This window comes from Mesoplodon bidens, assembly GCF_964165515.1.
Source record: "Mesoplodon bidens genome assembly, chromosome: 1".
Lineage (NCBI taxonomy): Eukaryota > Metazoa > Chordata > Mammalia > Artiodactyla > Ziphiidae > Mesoplodon > Mesoplodon bidens.
The window spans coordinates 171,256,547-171,270,986 of record NC_138176.1 but is presented as its reverse complement, the minus strand read 5'-3'; the positions used below and the strand labels follow the sequence as shown (position 1 = coordinate 171,270,986).

The 14,440-nt window shown below is 46.4% G+C and overlaps 1 protein-coding gene across 1 annotated transcript in view; it reads left to right on the top strand.

Annotated features, from left to right (window-relative positions):
• The window catches only part of ADAMTS14 (ADAM metallopeptidase with thrombospondin type 1 motif 14), a gene marked incomplete at its 5' end in the record, with an annotated part of 112,800 nt that overhangs the window by 68,392 nt on the left and 29,968 nt on the right, over window positions 1–14,440 (top strand). Inside the window, 2 exons of the mRNA XM_081256535.1 lie at window positions 12,558–12,641; window positions 13,347–13,494. Coding sequence (XP_081112661.1) covers window positions 12,558–12,641; window positions 13,347–13,494 — 232 coding nt within the window. The remainder of the gene's footprint in view (window positions 1–12,557; window positions 12,642–13,346; window positions 13,495–14,440) is intronic.

The following is a 14,440-nucleotide window of genomic DNA, read 5'->3' as shown; positions in this document are numbered from 1 at the left end:
GCAGCTGTGTGTAGTGGCTAAGACTCATAGAGAGCTGAGTTCAAATCCCAGCCCTCCCACTTTCCAGCTGGGTAGCCTTGGGCAAGTTACTTAACCTCTCTGAGCCTCGGATTTCTCACATATGAAACAAGAATAGGTCCTCCCTCCATAAGATTGCATGAGGTTGCATCAAAGCCCTCAGCACAGTGCCTGGTACATTGTAGGTGTTCAGTGACTAGCAGTCACCCTCCAACCCTAGTGCTCTCTAGCCATCCTCTCGCTTCTGCTGTTTCGTCTCCCCTTGGCCAGAGGGAGTCCTGACCTGTGCTTGTTTTTCTGATACACAGCCAAGAGCCATCCCAGGCCAATATGTTATGTGGAACTCTAACCTGGGTCGGGGGGTCTTGGTCTTGAACTTGGCTGAGGTCGGGGGAGCAGGGAGACCAGACGCAGTGTTCTTTTCTGCCCCATGGGTGTGTCTTGCAGCAATCATGCTTTTTCCCACAACCATTGGAAGCAATTCTTGATCTCCCCTGAGCTGGCGAGCTGGCCTCACCTCTGGCATTTGGGAGACAGCCGTGGCAGGCAGAGGCTGACAGAGCCAGGCCTTGAGTGCACAGCCAGGCTGGAGCCTGTCAGGGAGCAGCTCTGTGTTTATTCCAGAGGGCTGGGGTCCTGGGTCTCTCAGGCAGCCTCATCTCCTTGCTGGGGCACCAGTTCAGGGCTGTGGGTGGAACCCATGTGCCCACAGCCTCTCTGGTTCTGCTGGACACGGCAGCCCTGTACAGCCCCCTCCTTGGCCTGTGCAGAGTGTCAGCGTAGCTCCAGCTGAATCAAAGCCACTGAGGTCCCCACTCAAGGGCTAATAAGGGTGTGTACAGATGAGCCAGGGCCCCAGAGACAGACCAGACCCCTGGAGTGACAGGGCCAACCCTACTTTTGGGGGGGCAGAATATGGGAGAAAATTTAACTGCTTCATTTTCATTATCCTTATTTAACATAAGAAGATACCAGACTATCTCATTGTGGAACCCTGCTCGTATCACAGGCTCAAAACTATACATGCATTCTCGTATTTAGGCTGCCTTCCATCTTCCTTACCTGCAGATCCTTTAGTGGGTCCGTGTGCCAGTCACAGTTTTCTTTCACTTGATAATGTCTTTATTTCATTATGGTTCTTAAAAGATGGTTTGCTGGGTCCAGGATTCTAGGTTGATGGCTTCTTTTTGTTTGTTTGTTTGTTTTTTTTCGGTACGCGGGCCTCTCACTGTTGTGGCCTCTCCCGTTGCAGAGCACAGGCTCCGGACGCGCAGGCTCAGCGGCCATGGCTCACGGGCCCAGCCGCTTCGCGGCATGTGGGATCTTCCCGGACCGGGGCACGAGCCCGTGTCCCCTGCATCGGCAGGCGGACTCTCAACCACTGCGCCACCAAGGAAGCCCTGATGGCTTCTTTGTCATGGTGCTTTGATGGTGTTACTTCAGGGTCTCCCTTGTTACTGTTGAAAACCTACTCCCAACGCAATGGTCCTTCCTTGGTGAGTAATCTGTCTTCTGTCTTGCTGCCTGTAAGACATTCTCTTTGACTGATGTGAGCTTAGAGAGGAGTCCCTGGGAGTCCGTGGTGACCATCTGTCTCCAGGAATGGAGCCGATGCGCTCAATGAAACTTCAAGAGGGAGACTTGAGGCCAGATGGGGAGGTGGACAGGAAGGCCGAATGGGGCTCATGGCACAGAGAGCTTTCTAATGGCTGAGAGTGCCCTGTTGCTGGAGGTGTGCGGGCATGGGCTGGGAAGAAACTCCCCGTCACGTGGGGATTGGCCTCAGTTACCTTGACTGCCAGTGACCTTGGGGCTCTCTTGGTGGCTCCACATGGTTCCCGCGTTCCTCTCTCCTGCATCAAGCCTCTGCCCATCCCCAAAGGGTCAATGACCTTCTCAGTCAAGGATCATTCTGGCTCCTCCAGTAAGACCTGTCTGACCCTCCTTCCCACAAGCACCCTCTTCCTCTCCCCTGACCCCCGGGGTGGGGCACGAGGGGTCTGCGCCACAGAGATTAATACACCAGTGACCGTAAGCCTGTGGTGTCCAGATTATTTCAGAGCGCTGAGTGGTCTCTCCAGATGGTATGTCCCTTTCTGCTTGCTCAGTATTTGCATCTGGGCCAGTTACCTGGGAGTGGGAGTCGGTGTCAGGAGGCCCCACTCAACCCCCTACCTGTACTGGACACTTAGGCTCTGATTCTTCCTCCTGCTCAGAGAGCAGCAGCCCCCTTTCCAGTTCTGTGAGGACCTCCCAGCGTCCCTGCCTGGAGATGCAGTGTAGAGCAGGGGTAACTGCAGCCCTTGAAGAGTGGCTTTGGCTGGCGGAGTGTGGGACAGAAATGAGTAATGTGGCAGGATTCTGGCAGCAATCTGCCTGGTCCACTTTGGAGACAGAAGAGAGCAGGAAGGCAATGGCCTGGGTACTCTAGATGGCCAGAGGCCCTGCAGATGCCCCGCCCATGTACCCAGTGACTGCTTCCTTCCCCTGCCCTGGGGTCACTGGTGGGTTTACACATGTATACAAGGTGTACAGATGTGGCTGTGTGGAGCATGCATTGCTTGTGACCCCGTCCTTGGTCTGCACTCTTACAGGGCACCATCAGGGAGGTCTGAGACGCTGGCCACACCCTTGTGTAGAAGGAAGGCCATGTACTGGTGTTGGAGGGGCTGAAATGTTGGGCTTATTTGAGTCATCCTACTGCAGATCGAGTGTCGGTTCAGTGGGTCAGCAAAGAGTACTCAGGTTGGAATTCTGTGAGGGAGAAAATGTGTGCAGGTTCTCCTAGGATGAGGCGGGGAAGGCGGGTGGAGAAGGACATCATCTATTTATGCATTTGGCCACTTTGCTCCCATGATGTCTTTGCTCCTGCAGGAGAGGGGAGGAGGGTGGAGGGAGGTGCTCCCACCCATTGGACTTGCCACTGTTATGTGTGATGGGGTTTGTGGGGCCTGCTGTCCCCCAGCAGGCACTGGTCTCTGGTCTCAGTTGGGGTCAGACATGGGTGCCAGGCAGGCCCTTGGGGGAAGCCTGGTGCTGGCTGCTCTGGAGTCTGCACGCTCATGGGTTGGGGCAGCTGCCAGGTGTGGGAGAGTAGACTGGGCCTCTGTTCTTGTGTCCCAGGAGGGGTGCATCAACACAGGAGCAGACCTCTGGTCCCCCTGCTGGCCTTCCCCTCCCCATGGGACTCTCATATGTAGGGTTGGCCACACTGTCCCTCTCCATCGGGTAGACAGCAGTCCCTTTGTGGGTTGTAGGCTGGTTCCTTTGCTCATGAGCTGAAGGGCGTGGAAAGGTGAAATGGTGAGAACAGGGTCATGCATGAATCTCCATCCCCGCTCCCGGGAAGCCATGTGGGCAGGAGTCAGAGGCTGGTTCCACTTCTGCCTCCATCATTGACCGTGCCCGTGGGCCTCTCTGCCTGTGGGGCTCACTCATAATCCCCAGATGTTGAGTTGGCATGCATCCACGTGCCAGCCTCACGACAGCCATTATGATCCCCAGTCTACAGACACAGAGGTTCTAAGGAGTTACCTGATGTGCCCCAAGGCATCCAGATCCTAAGAGGCAAGGCTGGGGTTTGAACCCAGGACTCTGGCTCCTGGCAGCTACACTGCTGTGTACTGACACTGACTTGCTGACCACGTCATTTCTCCTCCTGGACAAGTCACTTCTCCTAGGGGAGTAGTTACGTAAGTGATGGCCCATCACCTGTAGACATTAGAGGTGATGCTTTTAAATCCACAGAATGATGCTTCAGGAAATAAGAAAAATACAAACAGTATATTCAGCATGATTCCAATTTTGTAAAAATCACACACACACACACACACACGCACACAGCAGGAAGCCGTGTTAACCATAGTTATTATATATCTGGCTAATATATAATAGGAGACAACTTTTTTCTTCTCATAACTTGGGAGCTTTTTTTTTTTAATTGAAGTATAGTTGATTTACAATGTTGTGTTAATTTCTGCTGTTCAGCGAAGTGATTCAGTTATACATACATACATTCATTTTTAATATTCTTTCCCATTATGGTTTATCATAGGATACTCAGTATAGTTCTCTGTGCTATGCAGTAGGACCTTGTCGTTTATCCATTCCATATATAATAGCTTACACCTGCTAACACCAACCTCCCAGTTCATCCCTCCCCCAACCCCCTCCCCCTTGGAAACTACAAGTCTGTTCTCTGTATCTGTGAGTCTGTTTCTGTTTCTGTTTCATAGATAGGTTCATTTGTGTTGTATTTTAGATTCCATATATAAGTAATATCATATGGTATTTGTCTTTCTCTTTCTGACATACCTCACTTAGTATGGTAATATCTAGTTGCATTCATGTTGCTGCAAGTGGCATTATTTTGTTCTTTTTTATAGCTGAGTAGTATTCCATTGTATATATGTACCACATCTTCTCTATCCATTCACGTGTCGATGGACAGTTAGTTGTTTCCACATCTTGGCTATTGTGAATAGTGCCTCTGTGAACATAGGGGTGCATGTATCTTTTTGGATTAGAGTTTTGTCTGGATATATGCCAAGGAGTGAGATTGCTGGATCATATGTAATTCTATTTTTAGTTTTCTGAGGAACCTCCATACTGTTTTCCACAGTGGCTGCACCAACTTACATTCCCACCAACAGTGTAGGAGGGTTCCCTTTTCTCCACACCCTCTCCAACATTTATTGTTTCTAGACTTTTTAATGATGGCCATTCTGACTGGTGTGAAGTGGTACCTCTTTGTAGTTTTGAATTGCATTTCTCTAATAATTAGCTATGTTGAGCATGTTTTCATGTGCCTGTCGGCTATTTGTATTTCTTCTTTGGAGAAATGTCTATTTAGGTCTTCTGCCCATATTTCTATTGGGTTGTTTGTTTTTTTGTTGTTGAGTTGTATGAGCTGTTTGTATATTTTGGAAATTAAGCCCTGTCGGTCATATTGTTTGCAAATATTTTCTCCCATTCTGTAGGTTGCCTTTTCATTTTTTTATGGTTTCATTTGCTGTGCAAAAGCTTGTAAGTTTGACTAGGTTCCATTTGTTTATTTTTACTTTTATTTGTATTGCCTGGGGAGACTGACCTAAGAAAAACATTGCTATGATTTATGTTAGAGAATGTTTTGCCTAGGATCTCTTCTAGGAGTTTTATGATGTCATGTCTTATGTTTAAATCTTTAAGCCATTTTGAGTTTATTTTTGTGTATGGTGTGAGGGTGTGTTCTAACTTCATTGATTTACATGCAGCTGTCCAGCTTTCCCAACTCCACTTGCTGAAGAGACTCTTTTTCCCATTGTATATTCTTGCCTCCTTTGTTGAAGATTAATTGACCATAGGTGTGTGGGTTTATTTCTGGGTTCTCTGTTCTGTTCCACTGATCCATATGTCTGTTTTTGTGCCAATACCATGCTGTTTTGATTACTGTGGCTTTGTAGTATTGTCTGGAGTCTGGGAGGGTTATGCCTTCTGCTTTGTTCTTTTTCTTCACGATTGCTTTGGCAATTTTAGGTCTTTTATGGTTCCATATAAGTTTTAGGATTATTTATTCTAGTTCTGTGAAAAATGTCATGTGTAATTTGATAGGGATCGCATTAAAAATCTGTAGATTGCTTTGGGTAGTATGGCCATTTTAACAATATTAATTCTTCCTATACAAGAGCATAGATGTCTTTCCGTTTCTTTGAATCATCTTCAGTTTCCTTTATTAATGATTTATAGTTGTCAGCATATAAGTCTTTCACCTCCTTGGTCAGGTTTATTCCTAAGTATTTTATTTTGGGGGTTGTGATTTTGAAAGGTATTGTTTTTTTACATTCCTTTTCTGATATTTCATTGTTAGTGTAAAGAAATGGAACCAATTTCTGTATGTTAATCTTGGATCCTGCTACCTTGCTGAATTCATTTATCAGTTCTAGTAGTTTTTGTGTGGAGTCTTTAGAGTTGTCTCTATATAGAATCATGTCACCTGCCTATAATGACAATTTTACCTCTTCCCTTCCAATTTGGATACCTTTTATTTCTTTTTCTTGTCTGATTGCTGTGGCTAGGATTTCCAATACTATGTTGAACAGAAGAGGTGAGAGTGGACATCCTTGTCTTGTTCCAGATTTTAGTGGGAAGGCTATCAGCTTGTCACCATTGAGTATTATATTGGCTGTGGGTTTGTCATAAATAGCTTTTATTATATTGAGATATGTTCCCTCTGTAGCCACTTTGGTAAGAATTTTTATCATAAATGGATGTTGAATTTTGTCAAATGCTTTTTCTGCATCTATTGAGATGATCATGTGGTTTTTGTCTTTTCTTTTGTTTATGTGATGTTTCACATTGACTGATTTACATATGTTGAACAATCCTTTTGAACTTGGGATGAATCACACTTGGTCGTGGTGTGTGATTATTTTTATGTGTTGTTGGATTCGGTTTGCTAATTTTTTTTTTTTTTTTTTTTTTTGCGGTACGCGGGCCTCTCACTGTTGTGGCCTCTCCTGTTGCGGAGCACAGGCTCTGGACGCACAGCCTCAGCAGCCATGGCTCACGAGCCCAGCCGCTCCGTGGCATGTGGGATCCTCCCGGACCGGGGCACGAACCCGTGTCCCCTGCATTGGCAGGTAGACTCCCAACCACTGCGCCACCAGGGAAGCCTGGTTTGCTAATATTTTGTTGAGACTTTTCGCATCTATATTCACCAATGATATTGGCCTGTAATTTTCTTTTTTGGTGGTGTCTTTGTCTGGTTTTGGTATCAGGGTGATGGTGGCTTCATAGAATGTCTTTAGGAGTGTTCCCTCCTCTTCAATTGTTTGGAAGAGTTTGAGAAGGATCAGTATAAATTCTTTTTTGTATGTTTGGTAGAATTCGCCTATGAAGCCATCTAGTCCTGGACTTTTATTTGTAGGGAATTTTTAAATTACAGATTCTATTTCAGCTCTAGTGATTGGTCTGTTCAAATTATCTGTTTCTTCTTGATTCAGTTTTGGTGAGCTGTATGTTTCTAGATCCTTGTCCATTTCTTCTAGGTTGTCAAATTTGTTGACATATAAATTTTTGTAGTATTCCCTTAGGGTTTTTTGTATTTCTGTGGTATTCATTGTTATGTCTCCGTTTTCATTTCTTATTTTATTTATTTGGGTTCTCTCTCTTTTCTTCTTGGTGAACCTGGCCAGAGGTTTGTCAGTCTTCTTTACCCTTTCAAAGAATGAGCTCTTGGCTTTATTGATTTTTTCTATTTAAAAAAAAAATCTTTATTTATTTATTTATTTGGTTGTGCTGGGTCTTAGTTGCGGCAGGTGCATTCCTTAGTTGTGGCTTGCAGGCTCCTTAGTTGTGGCTCATGGGCTCCTTAGTTGCGGCATGCATGTGGGATCTAGTTTCCTGACCAGGGATCGAACCTGGGCCCCCTGCATTGGGAGCGCGGAGTCTTAACCACTGCGCCACCAGGAAAGTCCCTCTATTGTTTTTTAAATCTATTTTATTTATTTCCCCCCTGATCTTTATTATTTCCTTCCTTCTGCTGACTTTAGGTTTTGTTTGTTCTTCTCTTTCTAATTCTTTTTTTTTAAATAAATTTATTTATTTTTGGCTGAGTTGGGTCTTTGTTGCTGTGCGTGGGCTTTCTCTAGTTGCGGTGAGTGGGGGCTACTCTTCGTTGCAGTGCGCAGTCTTCTCATTATGGTGGCTTCTCTTGCTGTGGAGCACGGGCTCTAGGTGTGCAGGCTTCAGTAGTTGTGGCTCGCGGGCTCTAGAGCGCAGGCTCAGTAGTTGTGGTGCCCGGGCATATTTGCTCCGCGGCATGTGGGATCTTCCCAGACCAGGGCTCGAACCTGTGTCCCCTGCATTGGCAAGCAGATTCTTAACTACTGTGCCACCAGGGAAGCCCTCGTTCTAATTCTTTTAAGTGGTAGTTTAGGTTGTTTATTTGAGATTTTTCTTGTTTTTTGAGGAAGGCCTGTATCACTATGAACTTCCCTCTAAGAACTGCTTTTGCAGCATCCCATAGATTTTGTATGGTTGTGTTTTCATTGTCATTTGTCTCAAGGTGTTTTTAAATTTCCTCTTTGATTTCATTGTTGACCCATTGGCTTTTTAGTAGCATGTTGTTTAGTTTCCGTGTAATTGTTTTTTTCTCGTTTCTTTTTTTGTGGTTGATTTCTAGTTTCATGCTGTTGTGGTCAGAAAAGATGCTTGAGATAATTTCTATATTCTTAAATTGGTTGAGGCTTGTTTTATGCCCTAGTATATGGTCAATCCTAGAGAATGTTCCATGTGCACTTGAAAAGAATGTGTATTCTGGTTATTTTGGATGTAATGTCCTGAAAATATCAATTAAGTCTTAACTGTTCTGTTGTATCATTTAGGATCTCTGTTGCCTTATTGATTGTCTAGAAGATCTGTCCATTGATATGAGTGTGGTGTTAAAGTCTCCTCTTATTATTGTATTCTTGTCAGTTTCCCCCTTTATGTCTATTAGTATTTGTTTTATTTATTTGGGTGCTCCTACATTAGGTGCATTAATGTTGACAAGTGTAAAATCCTCTTCTTGTATTGATCCTTTTATCATTATATAGTGTCCTTCTTTACCTTTCTTTATGGCCTGTATTTTAAAGTCTATTTTGTCTGATATGGGTACTGTGACCCCCCACTTTCTTTTCATTTCTGTTTGCATGAAATATCTTTTTCCATCCCCTCACTTTCAATCTATGTGTGTCCTTAGCCCTAAAGTGGGTCTTTTGTAGGTAACATATTGTAGGCTCTTGCTTATTTATTTATTTTTTTATCCAATCTGCCACTCTGTGTCTTTTGATTGGAGCATTTAGTCCATTGACATTTAAGGTACTTTTGAATAGATATGTATTTATTGCCATGTTAACCTTGTTTTCCTGTTGATTTTATATTTCTTCTCTGTCCCTTTCTTTTTTTTGTTTTTCCTTTTGTTGCTTGATGATTTTCTTTTGTGTTATGCTTATGTTCTCTTCTTTTTGTTTTCTGTGAATCTCTTGTATGTTTTTGATTTGTGGTTACCCTGTTTTTCAAGTATGTTAACCCCATCCTGTTTCTACTTGCCTTAGACTGGTAATCATATAGACTCAAACACATTCTAGGAAATGAAAAAAAATCTACATTTTCTTACTCTCCTCCCCTACTTTTCATGATTTTGATGTCCTTTTACATCTTTGTGTTCATCCTTTTGCTATTCATTGTGGTTATCATCACTTTCACAGAGATTTTTTGATTTGTTTTTTAATCTGTGGACTGGTTTATTTAGGTGATTTGCTTTCCAATTGTGATTTTCTCTTTCCTATATATTCTTACTTCTTTTCTACTTAGAGATGACCTTTCAATATTTCCTTCAGGATAGGTTTTGTATTTCTGTATTCTTTTAGTTTTTGCTTCTCTGAGAAATACTTTATCTCTCCTTCTATTCTAAATGACAGTCTTGCTGGTTAGAGTATCCTAGGTTGCAGATTTTTCCCTTTCAGGACTTTGAATATATCATGCCGCTCTTCTCTGGCCTGCAATGTTTCTGTAGAGAAATCAGCTGATACCCTTATGGGGGTTCTCTTGTAATTAACTCTTTGTTTTTCTCTTGATGGCTTTAGAACCCTCTCTTTAACTTTGTCATTTTTATTATAATATGTCTTGGTGTACGTGTGTTTGGGTTTATCTTGTTTGGGACCCTCTGTGCTTCCTGTACCTGGATATCTGTTTCCTTCTTTAAGTTTGGGAAGTTTTCAGCCATAATTTCTTCAAATACATTTTCAATCCCCTTTTGTCTTTCTTCCCCTTCTGGAATCCCTATTATGCATAGATTGGCACACTTTATAATATCCTATAGGATATTATATTATCCCATAGGATATTATCGCATATCCCATATGCATAGATTGGCACGCTTTCTATTTTTCCTTTATATTATCCCATAGGCACACTTTATATCATCCCATTGGCACACTTTATATTATCCCATAGGTGGATTGGCACACTTTAAATTATCCTATAATATATTATCCCATATAATATATTATCATATATTGCTTTCATTTTTTTTTCATTTGACTTTCTGTCTGCTATCCTGATTGGGTGATTTCCATTGTTCTATCTTCCAGGGCACTTATTCATTCTTCTGCATAATTTATTCTGCTATTCATTGCCTTCAGTTGTCTTTTCGTCTTGGCAAATGAATTTTCTAATTTTTCTTGGTTCCCCTTTATAGTTTCTAGTTCCTTTTTACAGTACTCTGCATTTCTGTCGACAGCCTTTCTTAATTCCTTCAGTATTTTCATTATCTCCTTTTTGAAATCGGTGTCTATTAGAGTGAAGAGGTCTGTTTCATTGTTTGTTCTTTCAGGTGAATTCCCTTGGTCTTTCAACTGGGAGTGGTTCCTCTGCTTCTTCATTTTACTTATATTTCTCTTAATTCTGTGAGTTTAGGAGAAACAATTATCTACTGTGGTCTTGGAGGGCTATTTATATGTGAGAGTGTCCCTGTGTAGCTTGTGTGGGTTTAATATTTTTGGTGCGAGGGCTGTTTTTAGTATGGATGCATGTTGCCTCTTTCCTCAGCGTGTGCTGGCCGTTATCCCCTTGATATAGGGTGTGCCGATGCAGCGGCTGGTGCCTGATCATGGGGTTATTGGCAGCGGTGGCAGCTCACGCGCACACTTGGAGCACACCGTGGGAGCAGAGGCAGCTCACCACTGCTCCTGGAGCCCGTGTAGGCAGTGTCCTACTGCCTGAGAGCTCACACAGGGAAAGAGGCTAGAATAGCAGGTCCTCCCCTTGCCCACACACACCGCCCACACAGTGGCGCTTGACCTCTAAGGCGGCCCAGGCTTCCTCTGTGTACACCTCCAGTTGTGGTTGCACCAGACTCCAGCCCCTCAGGGTGTTCCCATGCAGCCCACCCTAGTCCTCTCCCCGGTCTGATCTCTGAAGCCCAAGCTTCCACACCCAGCCCCCGTCCACACTGGTGGCCACATGTCTCAGGCTGGGGAGTGCAGAGCGATGGCACTGACCATTTGTGCGGGTTTCTCTGCATTCTAGCTGCTGCAGACCCGTTGCTGAGTTCTCCTCCGAGGCTCTGAAGCCCCCCTCTGTCCCTGCTGATCTCCCCACCAGTGAGGGGACTCCTCAGGTGCTGGAACATTTCCTCTTTGACAGCTCCCTCCCAGGGGCACAGGTCCTGTTCTGATTCCTTTTTCACTTTCCTTTTTTTTTTTTCCTTTTTTCTTTTGTCCTACCCAGTTGCATGGAGATTTTCTTGTCCTTTCAGAGCTCTGAGCTCTTCTGCCGGCATTCAGTAGATCTTCTATGAGAATCATTCCACATATAGATGTATTTTAGATGTATCTGTGGGAGGAGGTGAGCTTCATGTCTTACTATTCCGCCATCTTGATCGCCTCAGACTTTTTGGGGGTATTTTTCAGAGTTTTTAGAGTGAAATATTTTATATCCAGGAATAAAAGTTATTTAAAACAAAAAAGATGGGGCTTCCCTGGTGGCGCAGTGGTTGAGAGTCCGCCTGCCGATGCAGGCAACACGGGTTTGTGCCCCGGTCTGGGAGGATCCCACATGCCGTGGAGCGGCTGGGCCCGTGAGCCATGGCCGCTGAGCCTGCGTGTCCGGAGCCTGTGCTCCGCAACGGGAGAGGCCACAACAATGAGAGGCCCGCGTACCGCAAAAAAAAAAAAAAAAAAAAAAAGATGGACTTGTCCAGTGGGACCACTCAGGAGATTGGCGTCTTCAGGAGTGGGTGAACTGCCTGTCCTTGGGGGTGGGCAGGCAGAGGTGGTGTCCATCTGTTATGGACACAGTTCCGGGACTTCCTGAACAGGGGAGTGGCTGGGGGCTGCGTTCTTCGATGAACTGTGCCATGACTGCCCCAAAGGTCCCTGAGCCTGTGGGAGAAGGGAATAATCCAATGCACTGCTCCTCTCCTCAGACTTGACCGTGCCTGAGCATCACTGGGGATCTTGTTCTAACTCAGACTCTGACTCAGGAGGTGGGCCCAAGACTCTGCATTTTTAACGAGCTCCAGGTGATGGTGCTGCTGCTGGTCCAAGGCCCTAGAGCCCTTTCCTCCTGGATTTGCCCTGGAGGAGTGCCCAGGCACTGCAGAGCAGACGGGTGATTCCAGAGGCAATTGGAAAGGTACACAGGGCTGTGAGGATGAGTGACCTGAGCTGGGTGACATTTCTGGAAGGACTCTTCAGAGATATAAAAAGACAAGATTCCATCCGAGTTGTTGGGTTTGAGACCAGGTCCCCTCATGCTTTGGCTTCATGGAGAGATCTCAGTGTTGGAATTTGGTGGGCCAGGATTTGAAAACCAGTTGTGCAGCTTGTTAGCTGTGTGTCCTTGGGCAGGTCATCTTGCCTCCCTCTGCCTCAGTTTCTTCATCTGAGGATAGGAGTACCTGCCAGATAAAGCCGTGGTAAGGATGAAGCAGGATAACGTGTCAGATACCTGGCACGCAGTGGGCCTTTAATGAACTCTTGCTTCCCCTAACACCACACGCTCATCTCTTCTTGAAGGTGGATGAGATTTACCACGATGAGTCCCTGGGGGTCCACATAAACATCGCCCTTGTCCGCTTGATCATGGTTGGCTACCGACAGGTAAACCCCCGTGTCAACAGGCAGTGTTTGAGGGAGAAGGGGTGGGGGGCCAGAGCATCAGACCAGCTAAGGTATCGGGGAGGGATAACAGCATCTAGGAAACATTTTGTTTCCAAGATTAGAACCCCAAAACCATTAGAATTGAGGTTTCAGTGGCGGAGGCATCTGGGGTTGGTAAGCGGGGACTTATGAATTCCCTCCAATCAGGTAAATGGACAGTCCTCAACCCGTACAGCTGGAGGTCCTGCTTCATGAATCGATGGGGAAAATGGGGCTTAGAGGGGGGGCCAGTGACCGAGACAAGTCCTGCTAGGGTTGTGGCCGGGGGTTCTGGACTCTGTTGCTTGTTTTCCCCCATACAGGAGTAAAAACAGAACTCTCCTCTAGGGGCTGTTGTGGAGATTAATGACAATGAATGCATAGAGGAGATGCTCAGTACAACACCTGCCTGTGGGTTACTTGAGGAATTAGCAATAATGTGAGTTCTCAGCAGACAGGTGGCCCAGCACAGGGCTTGGCACAGGAAGGTTCCCTAAAACGGAACGGGGCTGTGTGCCAGTGGCAGCCGGAGCCGGGACAGTGGTGACCTTGGGGTAGGCCCTGCTGTCCTGCGGGCCTCGGTGTCCCCTGCTGCTGGGAGCACAGCGCAGGGTGCCTGCTGCAGTCTGTGGGCTCTGACCGGCACTCTGCTCTCTGGCCCCCCAGTCCCTGAGCCTGATCGAGCGTGGGAACCCTTCTCGCAGCCTGGAGCAGGTGTGTCGCTGGGCGCACTCTCAGCAGCGCCAGGACCCCGGCCATGCGGAGCACCATGACCACGTCGTCTTCCTCACCCGGCAGGACTTTGGGCCCTCAGGTACGCAAGGTACTGTATTTGCCGTGGCCAGGTGTGTGCAGCTGCAGGGCAGAGGCCAAGGCTGTCTCTGGGGCCAGGTCTTCTGGCAACAAAAAGATCCTTGGGACTTTGGAGACAGGACCTGGCTGGACAGGTAGGCGAGCTTTGGAATGGTTTCTCAGGGGCCAGGGGAACTGAAAGGGCCCCGCTCTGGTCCCTGCTGCCTTGGTTGAGCCTGCAGGTCGCTGTGAGTCAGGCCCTAGGCCCTGTGATCACCATCCCGGAGCCTGGCTGCTCGAAGACCTCAGTGATCTTCAAGATGCTTCTGCCCACATTGGATCCTTCTGTCCTCACTGCAGGCCGCGGGGCACCTAGGGTGGGGCTGGTGTGGACTTCAGAAAGGAAGGCCCTGCTCTACCCGCAGATCCATGCCTCTCCAGCCTAGTGATCCAAACTCATTCATCTCCTGAGATTCTCCCAACTGTGGAATGGCAGAAATAGTAGTATTTGCCTTCCTCCATTCCCGGGCTGCTAAGAGGGCTGAGGGATGCATCCAATGTCTGTGACAGAGGATGGCTGAAAGCGCTCTGCAGACATAGGAAGCTTTGATCACCCCCAGGTTTCTGTATGGGGAAACCAAGGCACAGAGTGGCAACGAGGCTTGCCTAGGCCTCACAGCAGAGAGGAGACAAAGCTGAAACTCAGACTGGATCTCCAAGCTCCAAGTTGAGGGCTTTGTAGTGTTTTCTGGTTTGATGCTAGAAGAGAGTCAGCCTCTACTAGAAGGACTGCTTGTCTGAATCCCTGAAGCCCCAAAGGCAGGCTTGTACGCACACAAACAGATTTACACATGTACATGCATACAGACACACGCATGTACAGACACATGCATACTCATGCACAGACACACATGTGCAGACACACAGACACATGTGCACACAGACACACATACATGTGTGTACTTGCA